Source organism: Danio aesculapii, chromosome 24 (genome assembly GCF_903798145.1).
Source record: "Danio aesculapii chromosome 24, fDanAes4.1, whole genome shotgun sequence".
NCBI lineage: Eukaryota > Metazoa > Chordata > Actinopteri > Cypriniformes > Danionidae > Danio > Danio aesculapii.
In genome coordinates this window covers 13083009-13103822 of record NC_079458.1, presented here as the reverse complement: position 1 = coordinate 13103822, position 20814 = coordinate 13083009, and the positions used below count along the sequence as shown (strand labels likewise).

At 35.3% G+C, this 20814-nt stretch overlaps 2 protein-coding genes across 2 annotated transcripts in view; one reads left to right on the top strand and one right to left on the bottom strand.

Moving 5' to 3' along the window:
- Positions 1-8088, top strand: part of abca4a (ATP-binding cassette, sub-family A (ABC1), member 4a) — an 88364-nt gene extending 80276 nt beyond the window's left edge. The window contains exons 42-49 of the mRNA XM_056450430.1: positions 1982-2044; positions 2120-2226; positions 2743-2884; positions 2974-3108; positions 3182-3285; positions 4884-4976; positions 5107-5356; positions 7901-8088. Coding sequence (XP_056306405.1) covers positions 1982-2044; positions 2120-2226; positions 2743-2884; positions 2974-3108; positions 3182-3285; positions 4884-4976; positions 5107-5356; positions 7901-8017 — 1011 coding nt within the window. The 3' untranslated portion in view covers positions 8018-8088. The remainder of the gene's footprint in view (positions 1-1981; positions 2045-2119; positions 2227-2742; positions 2885-2973; positions 3109-3181; positions 3286-4883; positions 4977-5106; positions 5357-7900) is intronic.
- Positions 8089-9737: 1649 nt separating this feature from the next.
- On the bottom strand, positions 9738-19129 carry tecrl2a (trans-2,3-enoyl-CoA reductase-like 2a). The gene is made up of 13 exons (XM_056450763.1): positions 19048-19129; positions 14544-14594; positions 14417-14468; positions 13584-13628; positions 12569-12672; positions 12379-12494; positions 12169-12274; positions 11921-11993; positions 11801-11844; positions 10277-10334; positions 10110-10198; positions 9989-10034; positions 9738-9881 (listed from the first exon to the last, which is right to left on the bottom strand). The coding sequence occupies exons 1-13, from the start codon at positions 19069-19071 to the stop codon at positions 9754-9756; spliced, it is 936 nt and encodes a 311-aa protein (XP_056306738.1). The 5' UTR covers positions 19072-19129; the 3' UTR covers positions 9738-9753.
- Positions 19130-20814: the final 1685 nt, after the last annotated feature.

Sequence of the window (20814 nt, the reverse complement as noted above, 5' to 3'; positions counted from 1 at the left end):
TTTCTGTTAGCTAGAAAATAATATGTTTTGTAATATTTTAATTCTTTTTATTTATATCCTATATATATCCTTAATATTTTAATTCTTTTTCATATGTAAAGATATTTGCGCATTGCTCTACATCTTGTTTTGTATTAAGCAGTGTGTAAGCGAGGCGCACAACTAACGCGCTCTGTGCTGGACAATAGACCGGCTTTGTTCTGGTCTATAGAACAGTCTATTAAAGTTTCTCAAAATAGCAACATGCCAGCAATGCGCCTCAACACGCCTCCTTTTTTAGATCAGAACGCCTATGGGCGCACATATGAACGCAAATGCATTTGCTATTTAAACAGCTTGGTGCAAAACGTTAAAACGACTTTTGCGCCAAGCTAAAAACTAGCAATCAACAATAGCGTTGCCCCTTGCGCCACATTGCGCCGGGTGTAAGATAGGGCCCCTAGAGTTTAAACCAGGGGTGACCAACACTGTTCCTGGGTAAAGTCTAGATAGGATACAGCTGTGGATACGGACATTGTTATAGCATCATTTTTGTAACACTGTAAAACAATAATGAATATTTTTACAGTACTGTGATGGTTGGGTTTAGGGTAAAAAAATACAATTTATTGGGTAATTTAATAAATAGCATAAATAATACTCTGTACAACTACTGTTTTTACGTTACTGTGACGGTTGGGTTTAGGGTTAGGGGAGGGGTAGACGTTAATAAAATACAACAAATGGGAAATTTAATAAATAATATAAATAAGTCACGTTAACTTCCGTTTGCAACTGTATCTGATTTAGCAACAACCCTGTTCCTGGGGATCTACCTTCCTGCAAATTTCAGTTGCAACCCATATCAAAAACACCTGCCTGTAATTATCAAGTGCTGTTCAGGTCCTAATTAATTAATCAGGTGTGTTTGATCAGGGTGGGAGCTGAACTCTACAGGAAGGTAGATCTCCAGAATCAGGGTTGAGCACCCCTGGTTTAAACGGTTGACTTTTACCATTTTTTGTTATCTATTCAGCCAATCTCTGGGTCTGGCGGAAGCACTTTTAGCTTATCTTAGCTTAGCTCATTGAATTGTATTAGACCAATAGAGTCTCATTTAAAAATGACAGAAAAAGTGTAGATAATTTTCCTATTTAAAGCTTAACTCTTCTGTAATTGTGAGTTAAGTGTACTGAGGCCAATAGAAAAAGAAAACTTGTTGTTTTATAGGCCAATATGGCTAGGAACTATATATTGGAACTATTTTAAATAATAAAAAACAGCAACTTTTAAATTTCCCATCAGTCTTAGTACAAGATGCAACTACAGATGAGTCAAGTTTAAAATATAAATAATCAAAACTCTATGGTCATTTTTAAACGAGATGCTAATGGTCTAATCTGATTCAATGATCTATGCTAAGGTAAGCTAAAAGTGCCAGACTCGAAGATCCGCTGAATGGATTTAAAAATGGTAAAACTCAACTGTTTAACTCCAGGAGAGTTGTTAAATAAGCTTTTTTTTTTTATGGAGTGTTTACTTTTAATGGTGTCAGAGAACACATTGTATATTTTCTAGGCCGATATGGCTAGAAACTGTATATAGCACTTTTTATTTCGTGTCCGTCTTAGTACAGAATATAACTGCAGATGAGTCAAGCTTAGATATAAATCATCAAAACTCTTCATTTTTAAACGTGATGCTAATGGTCTAATCTGAATCAATGATCTATGCTAAGCTAAGCTGAAAGTGCTCTTGCCAGACTTGAAGATCAGCTGAATGGATTCAAAAATGGTCAAACTCAGCTGTTTAACTCCAGGGGAGTTGTAAAATGAGCCTACTTTCAAAAAAGTGGAGTGTTCATCTTTAATGGTGTCAGAGAGCACATCATATTGATTTTCCTGGCAAAAATGTCTCAGATCCTTAAGAAAAAAATCAGTCTACTTGATACATTTTTCTTTTTCATATGTCCCCTTAACATAATTTCCCCCTCTCTCTACAGACATATACTGGAACATTCAGGCCAGCAGTGGACAGGATATGTGTAGGAGTGTCACCAGGAGAGGTAATTAATGGAGACATTGTTGTGAACACAGCAGTAGTACACTTTTGCATGAAATTTTTATTTCGTCCCTCACAGTGTTTTGGACTTCTGGGTGTGAATGGTGCTGGAAAAACGACCACATTTAAAATGCTGACAGGAGACATAGACGTCACTTCAGGGGAAGCTGATGTGGCTGGTTACAGGTTTGTTTAACTAGCTAATCACAAAGTTATATTGACTGACTGCTAACACAAGGCTATGCATACAACAGGCCTTCAATGAAGAAGAATCTCAGCGGGTCTTTGGAATCTTGCCAGTTTGCATTGACATCAACGCTACTGTATATAATTAGGCTAATTTAGATGATTAGAACTGCAATATAAGCAGATTTAGAGCACAAGAAATTTTCCTGTTAAGCATAATTATTTATAAAAGGTTGACATAATGCAGGCTCATATTTACAAAACCATTTACCAGTGATTCACATTGTAGCTCATATTAAGATATTAAGTAACACTTCACAGTAAGGTTGTAACAATTAAAGTTATTTAAAGCATTAATTATGGATATTTTGATATTAGTTACAGATCATTTGAACAATTTTGGAAACTTCTATCGAATATTGTTCTTGCCATTGATGTTTATGGCTATTTACTTTTATTTTTGCTGTTTATTTTTTATTTTTCAATCAATTTGCTTGGTTTCGTGTGATGCTCCAGCATTCTCACGAACATCCTGGATGTGCACCAGAACATGGGCTACTGCCCCCAATTTGATGCCATAGATGATCTTCTAACAGGAAGAGAGCATTTGCACTTGTATGCACGGCTCAGAGGAGTCCCAGAATCCGAGATCAGCCGAGTGAGACGATATTTCACTTTCTTATCTCTTCCTTCTGATTTCTTTCTGTGAGGATTTCTGACAGAGACCTCTATCTGGCTTTGATGCAGGTGGCTGAATGGGGAATCCAGAAATTGGGTTTGTCTGAGTATGCAGGCTGCACTGCTGGCACGTACAGTGGCGGAAACAAGCGGAAACTCTCAACAGCTATTGCAATGATTGGATGTCCGGCTCTTCTGCTTCTGGTAAGAGCCTTTCTGTTGATTTATTTTAGAGTAAGATAAGCATAGTGACTAGTAGTTTTTTTTTCTGTGCTAGGATGAGCCGACCACAGGGATGGATCCTCATTCTCGCAGATTCCTCTGGAACTCTATCATGAGCGTAATTCAGGGTGGCAGAGCAGTGGTTCTTACCTCCCACAGGCAAGAAAGCACACATATTATATTAAATAACAGACACCAGGATTTAGTGACCCCCACTGAATTGAATGCAAAATCAAGCAAATGCCTCAGAATGTTGTAGAGCTTACAAATCCGTCAAACATGGAAGGCATGAGCATTTATTTTCAATCAGTTGGTTTCATTTTTAATGTAATACAGCAAGTAATTAATAATAATACTTAAGGGGTAAACTCTAGTTTCCCTCAGTGATTCCTTCATATAAATTATAGAAATCAATGGTTCTCGATGTAAAAAAAAAAAAAAAAGAATAAAAATGTGTAAATTTGTGTACATGTTCACAACAAAACAATAAAATAAATACTGCAAAATTTGCAAAAACTTGCCAAAATTTTTTTGGTTCCAATAATTTAGTCACAAAAATTGACTTAAAAAAATAAATAAATAAAAAACTCCCACTTATTATTTTCTATTTCTCGTGACTTATTTTTCTAGTTCTTGTAACTTAGTTTTTCTAGTTGCCTCTACTTATTTTTTTCTAGTTCTCATAACTTAATTTCACTAGTTCTTGTAATAATTTTTTTCTAGTTAGCCCTACTTAATTTTTTCCAATTGAAATGATTTTTTCAACAACTTTTTTATAGTTCTCATACCTAATTTTTTTCCAGTTGCCCAACTGAATTTTTATAGTTCTCGTATCTTAATTTTTATAGTTGGCCCAACATTTTATATATTTGCCCCAACTCATTTTTTCTAGTTACCGCAAGTAAAATTTTCTAGTTACTGCAAATTAATATTTCTAGTTTGCACAACTACATTTTTCTAATTCTTGTCATTTAATTTGTCTAGTCACACAACTTAATTATTTGTTGCCACAACTTAATTTTTTTTAGTTAGCTCAACAATTTTTTCTCGCTCTTATAACTTTTTTCTAGTTAAAGCAACCTTATTTTATAGTTACCACAACTTATTTTTTTCTAGTTTTTTTATAAGATTGTGTAGTGCTGAGCCATTGTTCATTATTTGCTCTTGGTAACTAATGCATTAACTAACACATTACTATTTTGTAAGTTTACATTAACAAAGATATAGTATTCATTGTTAGGTCATGTTATCTTATCTACTGTAATTTATTTTCAAATAAATTAGTGTATGTGTAGTAAACATTAACTAATTAAGCTGTAAATTTAAAGAGATGCAGTAAAATATGAGTAAGTTATCATTAACAAAGATTATGTAATGCTGAAAAAAGTCATTGTTCATCATTAGTTTATGTTAACTAATGTATTAACTACAAATTAATATATATATAAAGATTAAGTGATGCTTAACAGATGTGTCGTTCATCGTTAATTCAACTAATGCATTAACTAACAGCCCTTTTTTAAAATGTTACCTTCATATGAATGGCTGACTAGATATTTGAATTAGGAAGCAGTTGAATCGTACCTAATAAAGTGGTCTATTAATGTACTACAAAACCTACAAACTAACCTCCCCAGATATTGCCAAAATTAGGTTTGGCCAGATTTAGCTCAACTCTGTGGACAAATTTCAACCTTATTTTGCTTCAAATATATGGTCTCAGTCAATAATTTAGTCAATGTTTTCCTCTTCCTCAGTATGGAGGAATGTGAAGCTCTCTGCACACGGTTGGCCATCATGGTGAATGGAATTTTCAAGTGTCTTGGCACCATTCAGCATCTCAAATACAAGTAAGATCCCAAACTACCGTATTTAATTTATTATTACTACAATAGATCCAATTTTGTAACACATTTTTTTTTGCAATCATTATTTTGCATTTCCGTTCTCCGGACGTCTTTTATAATCTGTTCCCTGCAGATTTGGTGATGGATATGTGGTTACTATGAAAATCAGGGCTGCCAAAGTAGGTGCAGTACCAGATCTGAACCCAGCCGAAGCGTTTATGGAGAGCACATTTCCTGGCTGCATTCAGAGGGAGAAACACTATAATACTCTACAGTACGAGATTGCTTCTTCATCTCTGGCCAAAATCTTCCAGGTCGTTTTGGCCAACAAGGAAATGCTAAATATCGAAGATTACTCTGTTTCTCAGACAACATTGGACCAGGTATTTTATATGGCCCCGATGGCTTAGATCAATGTTTGCCATTTAGATTTTCCCAAGTCATCATTTACTTGCTCTGGATTTGTTCTGATATTGTGTGCCCTTTCTTCTTTGTAAGGCTCAGCCAGCATATAAAAAGTATCACAAAAGTCAATAGCCGAGCGCTTTAGTGTCCCACCAGTGATGATATACAGCCACATTGCACTGCTATGAGTGTGATATTGCATTTATACAACAGTTCGATATAAAAAAGAAAATCAAACACAGAGGGCCCTATCATTCACCCGGCGCAATAAGGTGCATGACGTGTTTCTATGACGTGTTGCTATTTTCAGACCAGCGCAACATTATTTGCGTGTAAAGGCGCATTGTTGGCGAGTTGCTATTTTGAGGATCTAAAATAGACTGCAAAATAGACCAGCTGAGAGCAGGTCTAAAGTCCAGTGCAGAACGTGTTTGTTGTGCGTCTCGCATACACATTGCTTAATACTCACAGGATGTAAAGCAGTACGCAAATATATTTACAAATGAAAAAGAATTAAAGAAATGAAATATTACAAAAATTATTATTTTCAACATAAATATAAAAAGCACTGCCTTCATACCTTCTTTATCTCTGGGTTTTTTTTCAGGTTATTCATGATAATTTGCTTTTGTATAATGTTATTATTATTAGCAATATTATTTATTATATGCATATTTATATTTGTTTTATTAAAAACAAGTTTAAACTTGTCCACCTGTCAGGTTTTGGACCATATGGGGCATAGCATGTGTATTTGGATATAACTCAGTTTTTTGATCACACTTCGTTATTATTGTTCATCTATTCGTTTGCTGGAAATTAGAACTGAATTTAGAAATAGCTTGGAAACAAATCTTTGCTGTTAACAAACGAAATTAATTATTTATAGGCTAATGGATGTCTTTGCGCACAACACTGTTTCCTTATCCATGAAAGAGAGTGAAAGTGAAAGTAAAGAATAAGAAGGCTCATTCTCTCATTCTCGCGCTGCAGATCCTCTGTTTAACTGTTTTCTCTCTATTGAAGTGTTCAGTTTTTCCGCCATGTAAATAGCAAATGCGCCATGGCGCAACTCAACTGACTCTTAAAGGGAATGGGAGATGAGACTCTGATTGGTTTATTCTCAAAACACACCTATAACTCACTAAGAGAAAAAGCTCAACCCTGTTAGACCATGCGCCAACTACAACTACCAACTACTTTCTTCTGCCATTCATTCACATCTGTAGCTTACATCAGAAAAGCAGAAACCATTGCTCATTTACCAACGTCACTTTAGAGCTAGTATTTGAATGATTCTCTAGTGTAATGTCTAAAGTGATGAAAAAACAGGTGAGTTTGCTGACATTTTAAGATTATAAGGCTGAACATTCTACAGAAATTCCAGTATTTCTCTGTTGCAATTGGGAGATCAAAAAAGCCAAAGCAACGCAATCCCTACCAGTTTACTGTTGTGTTGGTGATAAGGAAAAACACTAAACACATGCGGGCATTTCTTTTTTCTTTCTGTTTACTGAACCAGTCTGCACTAGCAAAAACAGGAGACTCATTAGAAACAGGTGGCCATCTCCAGTTTTAGGATGAGTCCCATCTCACACTTAACAGACTACAATTACTATGGTATTAATACAGCACTACAACATACAAACGAGAGGGATCAACTTAGAAAGTTACTTACCAGTTTTATAATGGTTTGATCAGCTGTAGTTTAAAATTACGCTGGATTTTTCCTCCTCTAATGGCTTATTATGTGGTCTCTGTCACCAAATTGTGGATTGACAACATCGACCGTCTTTGGTCTGCTCAATGATGCACTGTCTCTCAGAATTGATAAATATTGAAAAATAGGCACTATCCTTATAAATAAACTACATTCTCGACTAAAAAAGCCTCAAAAGTAAATTATGTTGTCCAACAGCTGCAATATTTGTCAACTATAGTGTCCTCTGCTTGTTGCTGTATGTGGGTGGAGTAATACACAAGGGTGAAGGGTGAAGAGGCGATACGAGTGTTGTTACTGGCAGAATATATATATAGTTTGTTGGCTGGAAAATGTGCAGACCTGCAGAGACTAATGGTCGAGGTCATGATGCTCATTAAATAATATATTAAATAAATGTTTTTTTCATAGAACACAAGCAGGACTTCTTAAAACTTCTACTTTTCTGGTCCAAAAAATAAAGTGGGTCGAACAACACTGGGGTTATTAAATAAAGTGTTTTTAGGGGTGAACTCACTTTAAGCTTGGACAATTTATAACTCCCTCTAAGTGGTCAAAAATGGTGCTGTCTATTATAGGTCTAACAGTATTTTGATAGCGCTTCTCTCCTGAGAGATAAGGTGCCAAACTAGAAAAGCACAGAATAGAATAGCCCAGTTCATTGTCAGGAAACTGCCACGAGCATCCATCCATCTTTTGACCACCACCATTTGCTTCTATGCCTGCATTTGACAAATGCACTGGAACGAGGGCATTTTTGCCTCCTTATGTAGTCTCGCTCTCTTTCTTTCACTCCCTGTAGGTATTTGTGAATTTCGCCAAGCACCAATCCGGCGAAGACGATGCCATTGTGTTGCACCCGAGGGCAGCCGGTGCCCGGCGGGACGTCAGAGTCTTTCCAGTAAAAACGAAAGCCTGAAAGCTTGAAGAGGATCATTTGAGCAGGTCAATTGGAGTCATCTGACTGGGGCGCACAAAAGAGTCATAAAAGAAGAGATTTTTTTTTGTTCTTTACAAAACACTCTGTGTGAGACTTCTGATTGTTTACGAAGCAACAGCTTTGCGCACCTTCTTTGCTTGGCCTTTTCTTAAAAAAAAAATAGAATGCAACTAATACCACAACAAAATACAGACAGAGATGGACTCTCTTATGAATAGTCTTATGAATTTTTGTAGCACTTTATTGTCAATACAACTATTTTTTACAAACAAATTTGTTTTTAAAACAAATCAAATGGTGCAATAGATTATATTGCATAGGCTATTGCTATTGAAAATGCATATTGCATTATAATACATCACAAGTCACAGCTTTAAAAATTCCTGAAAACTGTAACACACAAACAGTAGCTTAAATTAAACATGGGGCGTCAGCGTCAACACTTATCATTTACTTTGAATGGGTGACATCAAGTGTTGCTCGCTGCAGAAGTTCTTCTTCTACTGGAGTTTTATCTGATGGTTGGCAAACCAACTTTAAGGTGCATTTTCCGCCACCTACTGAATTGGAGTATGGAACGCAACTTGGTTACAAATCTTAAGGGATTAGTAACGGGACATAGGTTTACTATTAAATAGAGGGGAGAAAATTTTAATAAAATAAATGGAGAAAAAAAGGGGAAAACTATTCATTTCTATCCATTAAATCTATGTCATTTAAATGTCTAAAAAAATCTCGTTATTTACATTTTTATCTCTGCCGTCTAAAATATCATTTAGGGAGAAATTTACTATATTTAGCTCTCTTTATCCTTCAAAAAATTATTTGCATTGATTACTTATTTTTGTACATTCAGTCAATTCACGGGATATCGTTTCAGGGAGACCACATCTTTCACAGTCGCTGCAGAAATTAGGAATTTCTCAACTTTTCAAGCACCAACAAAAGCGTCAACCAATCAGATGGCTTTATGCAAATACTTAAATCAGACAGTAGCTGATTGCGGACTAATTTCATAGGTTGACGCTGCTATGATGATTAAGTCACCAACTTCAGACACGCCCTCTGTCAAGCATTGACGCTGAAGCCCCATGCGAATTCACGGTTAAATATTCAGTTTTCTAACTTGTTAACTAGAAATGTTTTGGCATGGATTGGTAAGGAAATGGATTGTAGAAAGTAGATTTTTCTTTCTCATATTTTATTTTTTTGTAAAAAGCCCCAAAATAATATTATTAAAACTGTGCAATTTGCAACTGTGCACCTTGTCTAGAATTAATGAAATAACGTTACAATCGTCAATATAGTCCAGATACATTCATTGTGGTTTAACAACCAGACACATTCATTTGTTCCAAAAAAAAATGTATTTTCATTAAAAAATCCCTGATGTAATCTCTCTATATGCTTTCTGTAGTAGTATCTGCTTAATAGAGGTAGAATACTTTATACTACATGTAAGAAATGTTGGATAAGTGTATTTAATCTGCTTAATTATAATCATAAGTGGCGTATCAGTGTAAACAATCAGCTGTCACATCATCTTGCAACTGATGATGTGATGAACACTGAAATATTGCTGAAAAAAGGATTTAACTTTCATAATCCTTTCATAAATTGACTTCATTTACTGTACATGCAGCTGTTTGGATGCCATCCGTGCCTTCTCAGGCAAAATCATAATATGCTGGATATATATCATAGATATGTAAGAATCAGAGAATAAATGGCAGGATAGGCATGCGGAGGTTTGGATAGTCCTTAAACTCTCTGATGTAAATTTGATGTTTTCCTTTAGCCCAGATAGTCATTTGAATGAATCCAACAAATGTGAAGAGAGCAACTAAAAAAAAAAAAGAAAAATCAACATCAAATAATACATAATAAAATATCTCAGTAACTCAGTGTATACCAAAATAAGTAGACGGCTTTATGATGGGAGTTGCTTACCTGGAACACACTGGGTCATAATGGACAGGCCCACCCAAGCACCTACCTAATGGAAAATAAAAAAGGGTGAGAGTTCAAGAACTGAAAACTCTATTTTATTTGATTACACCAATATGGTTACCTCATATGTGTAGTTGGGGCATGATACAAAGAAAAAGAGCCATGTAAAAGGGTTTTTGGATGGATGTGGGAACCTCCGACATTTTGAACCTTTTAACCGAAAACATTTGTGTCATACATGAGTATCTTTAGCTTTATCTCCATAGATATTCAATAAATTGCATTTACCTTCACATTTTAAACTGTTCAACGACCAGTGGATGGAGAAATTACCTGCCTCACACAACTGGAAAACAAACAATATACATTCATTCATTCATTTTCTTTTTGGCTTAGTCCCTTTATTAATCTGGGGTCGCCACAGCGGAATGAATCCAAATTTATCCAGCATATGCTTTTTATGCCGCAGATGCCCTTCCAGCTGCAACCCATCACTGGGACAACTTTGTTTAACTAATTCACCCATAGCGCATGTCTTTGGACTTGTGGGGGAAACCGGAGCACCCAGAGGAAACCCACGCAAACATGGGGAGAACATGCAAACTCCACACAGAAATGCCAACTGACCCAGCCGAGGCTCGAATCAGCAACCTTCTTGCTGTGAGGCGATCGTGCTACCCACTGCGCCATCGTGACGCTCAACAATATAAAGGTTATAAAGCTCCTTTTTGCAGGTACATATTAGATTTTATATTTATATTACATTTTCACGGTGGTACCAGATTTTTAGATGACCCGCTCTGGAGTGACTGCTTCAAAGAGATCAGGGCAGGGGTGCCCAAACTCAGTTTTGGAGGACCAGTGTCCTGCTGATTTTAGATCCAACTTGCCTGTACACATACCTGCACAGATGTTTCTAGAAAGTCTAGTAAGAGCTTGATTAGCTAGGCTAGGTGTGTCTGATTGGGGTTGGAACTAAACTTTGCAGGACACTAGCTTTCCAGGACCGAGTTTGGGCACCCCTGGATTAGGGTATAGGGATGAGACCTTCTGAATGATACATGCTGTTCAACATCAAACAACTTCCCCGCACAAAGGATCATGGGGCCCTGAAGTGTCAATCAGTTGAACACATATCAAGGGGTCCTTAAAAGTCTCAAGTTTTTGGCACTTTGGTTTGGAACGACACTTGAATATGGTGGCCATGATTGTTTTCACTCTGAAGTGTCCTTCGGTGAGTGATATATTTTGGAAAGCACCAACAGTGCTTAAAGCCATCATAAAATAGAGGTTTTGTAACACACATTCAATTGAAATGGTCCTAAAATGAAGTCTGTGCATTATTTCATTCTTTGGGAACTGATTGGATAATTAAAAGATATGTGTTGCTAACCAAGGTGAGGAAGATTGACGAATGGATGAAAGCAGGTCAGAGATAAGACACGCACTGATAGCCCCTCCCTAAAGGACTGATCGCCCCTCCCTAAAGGAACTTCAAATGACCAGCAGTGAAGTTAAGTAGTTTCAAGAGGCGAAGGAAGGTAAAGTTTTTGAATAAAGATTATGAGCGCAAATAAATTTTAACAAAAAATATAAAGTGCACAAATATGTTGAGGGCATCTGCTGCGTAAAAAAATATGCCGGAATAGTTGGTGGTTCATTCCGCTGTGGCGAACCCTGATAAATAAAGCAATAAGCCGAAGGAAGGAATGACAAATACATCGCTTTTTTTAACACGCACTACTTTACACATAAAAATAAGAAGAGTAAATTTTGATTTGAAGCTGACTTTAGTAAACAAACATTACTTACCACAAAGATAATTAGCGCATAGTTGACCTGTATCTCCCCATATGCTGTAAAGCATAACAATAAATGCAATACATTACATTTAATCAATTACTAAATTAGTTTGACTCTTCTGGTACTCACATGGAGGTGTGTAGAGAGGATGGTTGATGTAGTATGCTAGCCAAGCTGCAAAACCCCAGTAATAAACACAATTCTACAAAGCACAAATCATTAGAATATTGAACATAATCAGAATTCTATACAGTTTGATTTAAAAATGGCTCAGAAAATGTAAAAACTGTATTAAACACTTAATAATGTCTTCTAAAAATAGACGAGCATGACAAATTTCTAGCAAACCAAACCAGTGACCAGGACTAAATACTCACTCTTACAATGGCTCTGAGAGGCATCGTGCCATGAGAAAACCGATGTACAAATATTGTTTCAAATAGCCTCTTGATATAGTGGACTGAATGACAAGCGCAAGCCAAACTAAAGAGACAATGAATATTGGGTTAATTACTGTACTCTTTTTAATTACATTCAAAATGCATATTACAAATTTCCTCAAAAGGAAGTGTTTTCGAAGAATGTACCTGACCACAGGATGGGAGCTGGAGGTAAAGCTGTATTTGTGGTTATAGATGTACGGGACACGAATGTAGAAGAGGAGGTATATCAGAAGGGGTCCTGTGTATTCTGCAAGAAAAACCTGCAGAGGATTGACGTTTTTAGAGATAGTATGTTTGAAACTGTCTGAATTTCATTTAACAAATCTATTTTTACCATTGTCCATCCAAGTTGTGGACCAAGGTCTCTGAAATACATAGTCACAGAGGTCCCAGCAGGCAGATTCTGCAGGATGTCATCATCTCTGAGTGCTTTATTTTCTAAAATAAAGTAAGCACAGAACATGATTTGTTACAGGCAGTGTTATCGTTTTAGGTAAGTGTAGGTTTTGAATTTCTGCAATCATGCAGAATAAGACAGGTAGCACTTATTTTGCATTCTGAAAGCTGAGAAATTCTGCTCCACAAATAGTAGGCTATAATGTGAGATCAATGTCTCAAACTGCCTTCATCTGAATGGCATAGATTAATAATAAGTCTCAATTTAGTTGTGTGGCATTAGCAATTGGTGGAAATTGAGCAGACGAAAGATTTTTATGATTCCATATTTACTCAAATAAGCCATTCCTTACATATTTTGGTGGTTATCTCTAAGGAAACAGAACTGAGGAAAGATATTGCAGCTGTACTGATATTGCTGGTAAAGTGAATATGACAGATTTTCCCCTGTACATAGCACAACAGTCTGGTTCTGGAAGAGAACTTTATTCATTTTCTCCATAAGAAAAACATGTTTATGTTAGCGTATTTAACATTAACCCTTAAATGTTTAAATCTTTTAAAGGTATATAAAAGACTTTTAAAGGTTTGTGGACTGGTAACCGTTTGTAATCCATCTGATTCCATTAATATATGTGTATTTTTAATTGTTTAATAGGTAAATTTGTACTAATAGGTAAATTTGTGCTGAAATCAGTTAAATCTACAAATTCCAGTTATAAGTTGCAGAAAGCAATTTTGGTCACAAGAGTGGCAGCACAATGAATCCTATTTGATAAAGTCTCATTCATTCATTTCCTTCGGCTTCATCAGGGGACGCCAGAGCAGAATGAATCGCCAACTTATCCAGCATATGTTTTACACAGCGGATGGCTGGCCTGGCAATATCATATGGAATGTTAAAAAACATACAGTATACTTAAAAGGTGATAAAATGTGTCACTCATACTCACTGGGGTCGAGCCTCAGGGCTTGTCTTGCTGGATACCATTTTGGATCTGTCGGTGAAAAAGAAAAGCGATACAATACTTTTTTATATGAAAAAAACAACATCTACACTGCAGAATAAAAAGACAAAAGTATTACTATATTTTTTACCGTATAACAATTTATTTAAAATAACGTTTATTTCTACCTGAACTAATAAACTAAATCAATTATATATGTATAGACGCAAAACAAGTCTAATATTTATGATGAATATTAGCAGATTATCAAAAGATTTTTAACAAACCTGTTCGACATAAAAATTTTTACATCAAGTCAAGATGATAGCTATTGTTCGTTATAATTATAATGAGCGTAACATTGGCCAAATTCCCACAGCAACGTTATATATCCGGGTAATCGGGCAGCCAATCGAGTACCGGATAGAGGACAAGTTTGATGTCCTTCCAACCAATAGAAAGTCTAAACAAACAATGGCGGTTCTTTCATGTTTTTCTCGTGTATTTATTATCCAGCCCGCGCACACCTCTTCATTCAAACGGCGACCTCTCGTGACTCGGGTAATTCTTTTACTGAAAATATTGTACTATTGTTGCAGTGTTCATTTTGTTGCTATGTCGGTTGTTTTAGCAAAAGCTTTTACGATAATTGACAGGTACAAAACAGTTTGAATTCTAATCAGCGTTTAATGTTCAGTCAGTTTGTTCGGTCAGTAAATGTACGTTCAGCTTGACAAATATACAGGCATTAACGTTACAACAAAATGTTGTGTTAGCTAGACTTCATGACTGACCAGATAATATAGCAATAACACAAGCCAAGGTGGAGTAAAACTTACATGACTTATGAAACAAGCTCTTAATGTCACCAATGCGTAAATGGGGTTCAACCTGCAATGATAATTAAAAAAAAAAACTTTAGCTGAGCTCAGCAGTCATTGATTGTAAGCAATAAAATCTGCTTACCTTGTCAAGAAAACAGAGCTGTTCTTTGGTTTTTGAGTCTAGAATTTCAACCTGGAAGATTAGAGTCATCATTTCAGCTGGATCAATTGCTGCACGGCACAGACACTACGAAGCCAACAGACTTTTTTTTTATTTAACCCAATCAACACAAATCAAGTTAATTTAGTGAAGGTCTGGCTGGCCTCAGGGTGAAGCTGCTCATTGCATCTTCCCAGAATTACCTTTACTTCTAAGATTCACACTACTGACAACAGAATATCTTCTGTTAATATGAATCTAAGCAGAGTTTAAGGAGTAATTTGCAACATTCTCTTTGATTGTTGATAAAATATCTCAGTGAAGTTAATATTCAAAGTGGTTTCATTCTGACAGTTTTCCAAATGTATCGCCGAATCTGAAAGCTAATTGTATTGATCAGAGCTTCAGTTCTGACAAATTTGGCCCAGTTTAGTTTATTGTATTTGCTTCATCAATCATCTCAGAGCAAACACTGGATCTCATTATTGGTTCCCTTCCAGTCAGAACTCTGGATTCTAAGGATGCTTCTTTTTTTGCAGTGCAGGGATCTTTTTAGTCTTAATTAAAAGGTGTCAGTGCTGATCTACAAGTACGCACTGAGCCTGCTGCAATTTGCGTTGAAAGCACTACATATTGTGGAGCTCAGCAGAGCTGTCACCATGAAACTGCTCTAATACTGGCTAGTGTAATAATCTTCTAATGGACACATACGATTAGCCTAATGCTTAACTTAAAGGAAGAATCCCAATGGAGTGGTTGCTATTATTCTGCAGATAGAGATGCCTGCAAGCATTATTTAAACACACTAACTCTTGATGGTCCTTGTCTAAATTCAGCAGGAATCTTTCTAAACTATGATTATTTTTGGCAGGTGTTTATTTAAAAGACAACTTGTGTCTCCCCTGTAAAGACATCTTGGTCTTTGAAAAGAATGAGCAGTTTATTTTTGTAAGTAATAAATTATATAATTTCCGTCCATCCATTGACACATCTATACATACACTGTATTTTTTGTATAAATTGTATTACACGTGCACACACACTTGTATAGCTGTCTATATGAAGACTGTCGAGGGATGTAATGATTTTTATACTCTACAATATATATCCAGCCGGCACAGAACATTAACATGGTGTCAGATTGATGTTGTACCCCAATGTCGTGGGGACATTGTATTTTGGGTGGAAATGAAAATCGCGTTGACGTCAGACAGACGACAGTGTCCAACCTCGTACACAACCTAAAACAATCAAATTTCAACATCTACACCAGGGTGTCCGTGGGGTCTTAAAAAGTATTAAAAGTTAATAAATCAATTTTGAAAAATTTAAGTCCCTTCAAAAGTTTTTAAACGTCTTAAATTCTGTTTTACAAAGTATTAAATTTCATATAATTTTCGATTGTACAATGTATTGTTGTAAGTTTGCCTGAATTTAATCTATGAATATTGGGGTGCCACGCAGTTTATAAAATCGATAAAGTCCTGCTAGATTTGACTATGTTTACTGTAGTAACCAACGCAACACCATTATTTCTGCAGTTCTAAAGGCGCCACCTGCTGGATTATCATTTTTATTCAGTATATGAATAATGTTTTAGTTTAAGATTAGTTTCTTAAAATCAGTATTTAGTAAATATACTGCAAGTTAAAATGTCACCTACGGTTGAAGTCAGAATTATTTAGTCCCCCTTTGAATTTCTCTTTCTTTTTAGAAATATTTCCCAAACGATGTTTAACAGAGCAAGGAAATTTTCACAGTATTTCTGATAATATTTATAATTATTTGTTTTATTTTGGCTAGAATAAAAGCAGTTTTAATTTAAAAAAAAAAAAAAACATTTTAAGGTCAACATTATTAGCCCCTTTAAGCTTTAATTTTTTTTCGATAGTCTACAGAACATACCATCGTTATACAATAACTTGCCTAATTACCCTAATCTGCCTAGTTAACCCAGTTAAGCCTTTAAATGTCACCCTAAGCTATATAGAAGTGTCTTGGAAAATATCGAGTCAAATATTCATTACTGTCATCATGGCAAAGACAAAATAAATCAGTTATTAGAAATGAGTTACTAAAACTATTATGTTCAGAAATGTGTTGAAAAAAATATTCTCTCCATTAAACAGAAATTGGGGAAAAAATAAACGGGGACTAATAATTCAGGGGGGGCTAATAATTCTGACTTCAACTGTATGTTACCGGTTGAAACCTAAAGTGCTTATGAGGTCTTAAAATATATGGAAAGAGTCTTAAAAAAGGTCTTACGAAGTACTGAATTTCACTCTCTGATTTCTGTAGTTGACATATAGCCTGTTGACGTTGTGTGGACATTACCACTATGATTGTTGTTAGATGTTGGATTTTGGTTGCCATACCTGACGAATAAATGTCAGTATTTGACTTCAATGTGACGTTGGTTTAGGATATTGGCTCGACGTTGAATTTTGGTCACTTTCCATACACAACCTAAAATCAACCGAATATCAACGTCTTTTGACGTCATTATTGGACATCAAAATAACTTTGGCCTTGGGCGCTGACTAGACATAGAATTTTGGTCACCTAACATCGCAACCTAAATCTGAACTAATATTAATGTCTTATGACATTGCGTGCTTGCTGGGTAGTATCCCCCTACTCTACCCCTAAACCCAACCCTCAGAGGAAACAATCTGTGTTTTTACATTTTCAAAATACTTCATGCTGTGTGATATATGAGCTGTTTTCCTCAAGGGGACCAAAACGTTTCCTCAAAGGTTTTTTGAAAATTAAATAACACAGTTTACTTATACATTCTATGTATAAGTAAACATTCACGATATTGGAAAAATCTTATATTGCGATATTTAATTTTTCTAAGTTAAAATTTTGCACTATGAATATGGATTCAGAAGATGGTTTAGCTCTATTGGACTGTTTTCTAGGTAGTCTAACAGTATTCGGGTACAGAAATTAAATAATCAAAATGCAAAATGCAAAAAAATGCTTTTCTTACTTAGTTTTGCCTTGATTCCAGTCCAAATATCTAAAAACATTTTAGACCAAATGAAAATATTGTTTCGCTTTCACCGTCAGAAGAAATAAGAGAAAATTAAGAGGTTTTTTTGCCTGTTTTAAGGAAATTATCTGCCAGTGCAGTCAGTTAAATAATCTTATTTTCTTGTTTGAAAAGTAGATATTTGGACTAGAAACAAGACAAAAATTAAAAATTTTTTTTTTTTTTTTTTTAGCAATATTCATATAAATTCTATCTAAGTACAGTGATCAAATACAATTCTGTAGGTAACGGTCAACTATTATTCAGACTGGACATTGCATATCTTTGCACTGTGACTATTGCGGATGAGCACACGGCGATATCGATGCTGAAACGATATATTGTGCAGCCCTACATTCTATGAGTATAAAACCATTTTTTTGAATATGTTGTTTTGATGCAGACACCAGAATGCCTTTGACCCAGGTACATATATTTTGCAATTTTCTTTGAGCCTGTTGAGAAGAATGTGACTCTCTCACTGTAATACACAAGTATTAAGACCATGCAGTAAAATTGTCCTGTTTTCAGTCAGACAGAGCGATCAATAAAAGCACTCTTTCGATTTCTGAGTGCTATTGACAGGATGTCCTAAAACCCTTCCCCAAACTACTGTAAGTACAAGAGATTCTACCAGGTTTGAAACAAGCCATATCTGTGTATCACTGAAAGCTTTCAGGCCTATATAACTTTTTATTCTTTGCTGACTATATGCTGATGGAAACAGTGGAGCATTACGTTTAAATATTGAATTTTTTGAAGATTTGATTTTAAAGTTGTTTATTATATAGAGTGTGTGTTAATCAATAGCACTGTCTCTGGTGGTGTTACAGCCGGCAATGAAAATGCCTGAGAGGGCCATTAATCCACCATGTGACAGGCCTGTCGGTTATTTGCTGAATTATAGCCACTTGCTTATGTTTAGCATGCGTAAAATTAAAGCAAACCAGTGTACAGCAAATTTGATCTAACAGTACGACACCCGATTTTAAGAATTAAACATTGTCAACAGAAATAAACTAAAAAAATAAATAAAAAATGCTGATATCATTTAATTAGCCTGGCATTTAGCAGTATATTTACTTTTAATATTAATATTTACCATTTACAGTCATTCATATCTTTTGTTAAGCCATGGATTCAATAAACCAAATCAAAACTCACTAGGAACTGCCTAGCAACACCCTGGCAACTACCCACATCAAAAGTTTTATATTTTGTTTATTTAAATGTATAATATGTTGAAAAATGGTACCAGATTAAATTGCGTTGTCAAATGTCAACAGATTTAACTCTAAAGTAAATTTAAGTAAACCCACAAGGCGAATCATATCCACTTTTTAGAAGCGTTATTAGACTTTAGAACCAATTCATGGTCCTTGAGACTCCTAATTTTCCAGTTCAATGCTTTATTTAACTTGAAATTAAATTAACTTGATGTCTTACCTCAAAAAATATTGTTCTGCTCATTCCTGGGCCCTTGTTTAAATTAAAGTAAGGTTCCCCAGAGTTGGACAAGCAGCTCCGTCTTTCCTTGTGGCAATGGCAGTGTTAAATCTCCATTCATTCTAACCCTCCTCCCTCCCTCCCTCTCCATCTCCCCTCCCACACTCGCCTCCTCCTTCTGCTTCTGCTTTTATTTTCTCCCCTTTAATCTCATCCTTTTTCTGTCTGAAGAGGACATGTGCTTCTGAATCCTGTCATGGTGTGCGATCTTGTCCTTGATGTGACTGCAGGCCCCAGAATTTTGTCTGATGCGAATGGATGATTTCTGCTAAAGTTTGAGATGAATGAATGAAGAAATAAATAAACAAATTAATAATTAATGATACAATCATTTTAATTAATAATAAAAAAGAATAGTAATATTGATCGATCGAGCCATTCATTGATTATATATTCTAAGTACTAAGGTATACCTTTGGTCACACTTTATTTTGATGGTCCGTTTTTTACATTGCATCTACATGTCAACTAATTCTCATTAGATAAGTAGACCGTTAGGTTGGGGTTAGGGTTGGGGTTAGTGTTAGTGTAAGTTGACATGTACTAGCAAAGTTTCTTATAGTCAGTTAAATGTCTATTGAAGGAGCAGGATCAACAGATATTAAGCAGACAGTCTACTAATACTCAAATGGACCATCAAAAAATTGTGTTAGTTACAAATCCAAAGGAAAGATGAATCTGTTCACACAGATCCATGAAAAATGCTGTATTATGCAAACTGGATCCGTAGCTAGTGATGTAGTTTATAAATTATTCAGGTTCAAGGTTTTTATGAAGGTAGATTTAAGATTTGTTTAAAGACCAAGTAAAGAAAATGTTATGAATAATTTAAAAAAGCATAATTAGTATGTTAATATGTTCTCTAAATGCCAATTTTACATAAACCACGAGTTCTTTTTTTATCAAGGGTATTATCCATGCAATTTTAGGTCAAGTGTGTGCTTTGCAGCTAATAATGTAGTTTTGTTTCTATTATTGACCTTTCTAAAGCAATCAGTGGATTTTCTAAATTAATCATTTAAATCAACTAGGAATTTGAAACCATAAGATATATAAATGAAGAAATAATAATAATAATAAAAAAAATCTAATTTATGATCGACCACAAGTTCCAGTGGAGTCTTCTGCCAACACCCACTGAGAAATCATATTAAACTTGATTAAAAAAAGAGAGGAAGCAAATAAGTCAAAAGAATGAAATTACATTACCACATTGGACTGCAGGGGGAGGAAGAGAAAGAAGAAAAAAAGATAGATTGATGGATTGATGTGTTATGTACCCTGGCTATTTTGGCAGCATTTCCACGCACAAAACTTTATACAAATATGTCCAAAAATGCCATAATGATGTGTTGAAAAACATTTACCTTGTAAAATATCATGAATATATCAAAAATGTGAAGAACTGACAAACTTTGCTGCATTTGATATTAGGGCTGTTAATTGAAATCCAATCGTAATCGCGATTTCAAACGTTGCAATAACAGTAGCTATTCGCAAGAGGCAGCTATATGAAATATATTGTATAATTTCCCCCACCCAGAGCAAATGCATGACTGCTGTCTGTGTGTGACAGTCTTACTTGAGCAAGCACAATATTGTTCTGCCCAATCAGAATTGCATGACCAAACTATGCAGAAAGCCCACAATAAAGCAAACAAACAGTAAAGCGCGGACAAGTGGGATGACGACGTCTGTCGCTTCAGA

Bases quoted from the DNA above. Each gene is read 5' to 3' on its own strand.
- tecrl2a (XM_056450763.1), bottom strand. From the start codon at position 19,071: ATGAGCAGAACAATATTTTTTGAG. The intron at 12,673-13,583 runs GTGAGTATGAGT...ACTTTATTTTAG, and splicing joins AGCCCTGAGGCTCGACCCCA to AAAATAAAGCACTCAGAGAT. The intron at 10,335-11,800 runs GTAAGTAATGTT...TTTGTTTTCCAG, and splicing joins ATGCGCTAATTATCTTTGTG to TTGTGTGAGGCAGGTAATTT.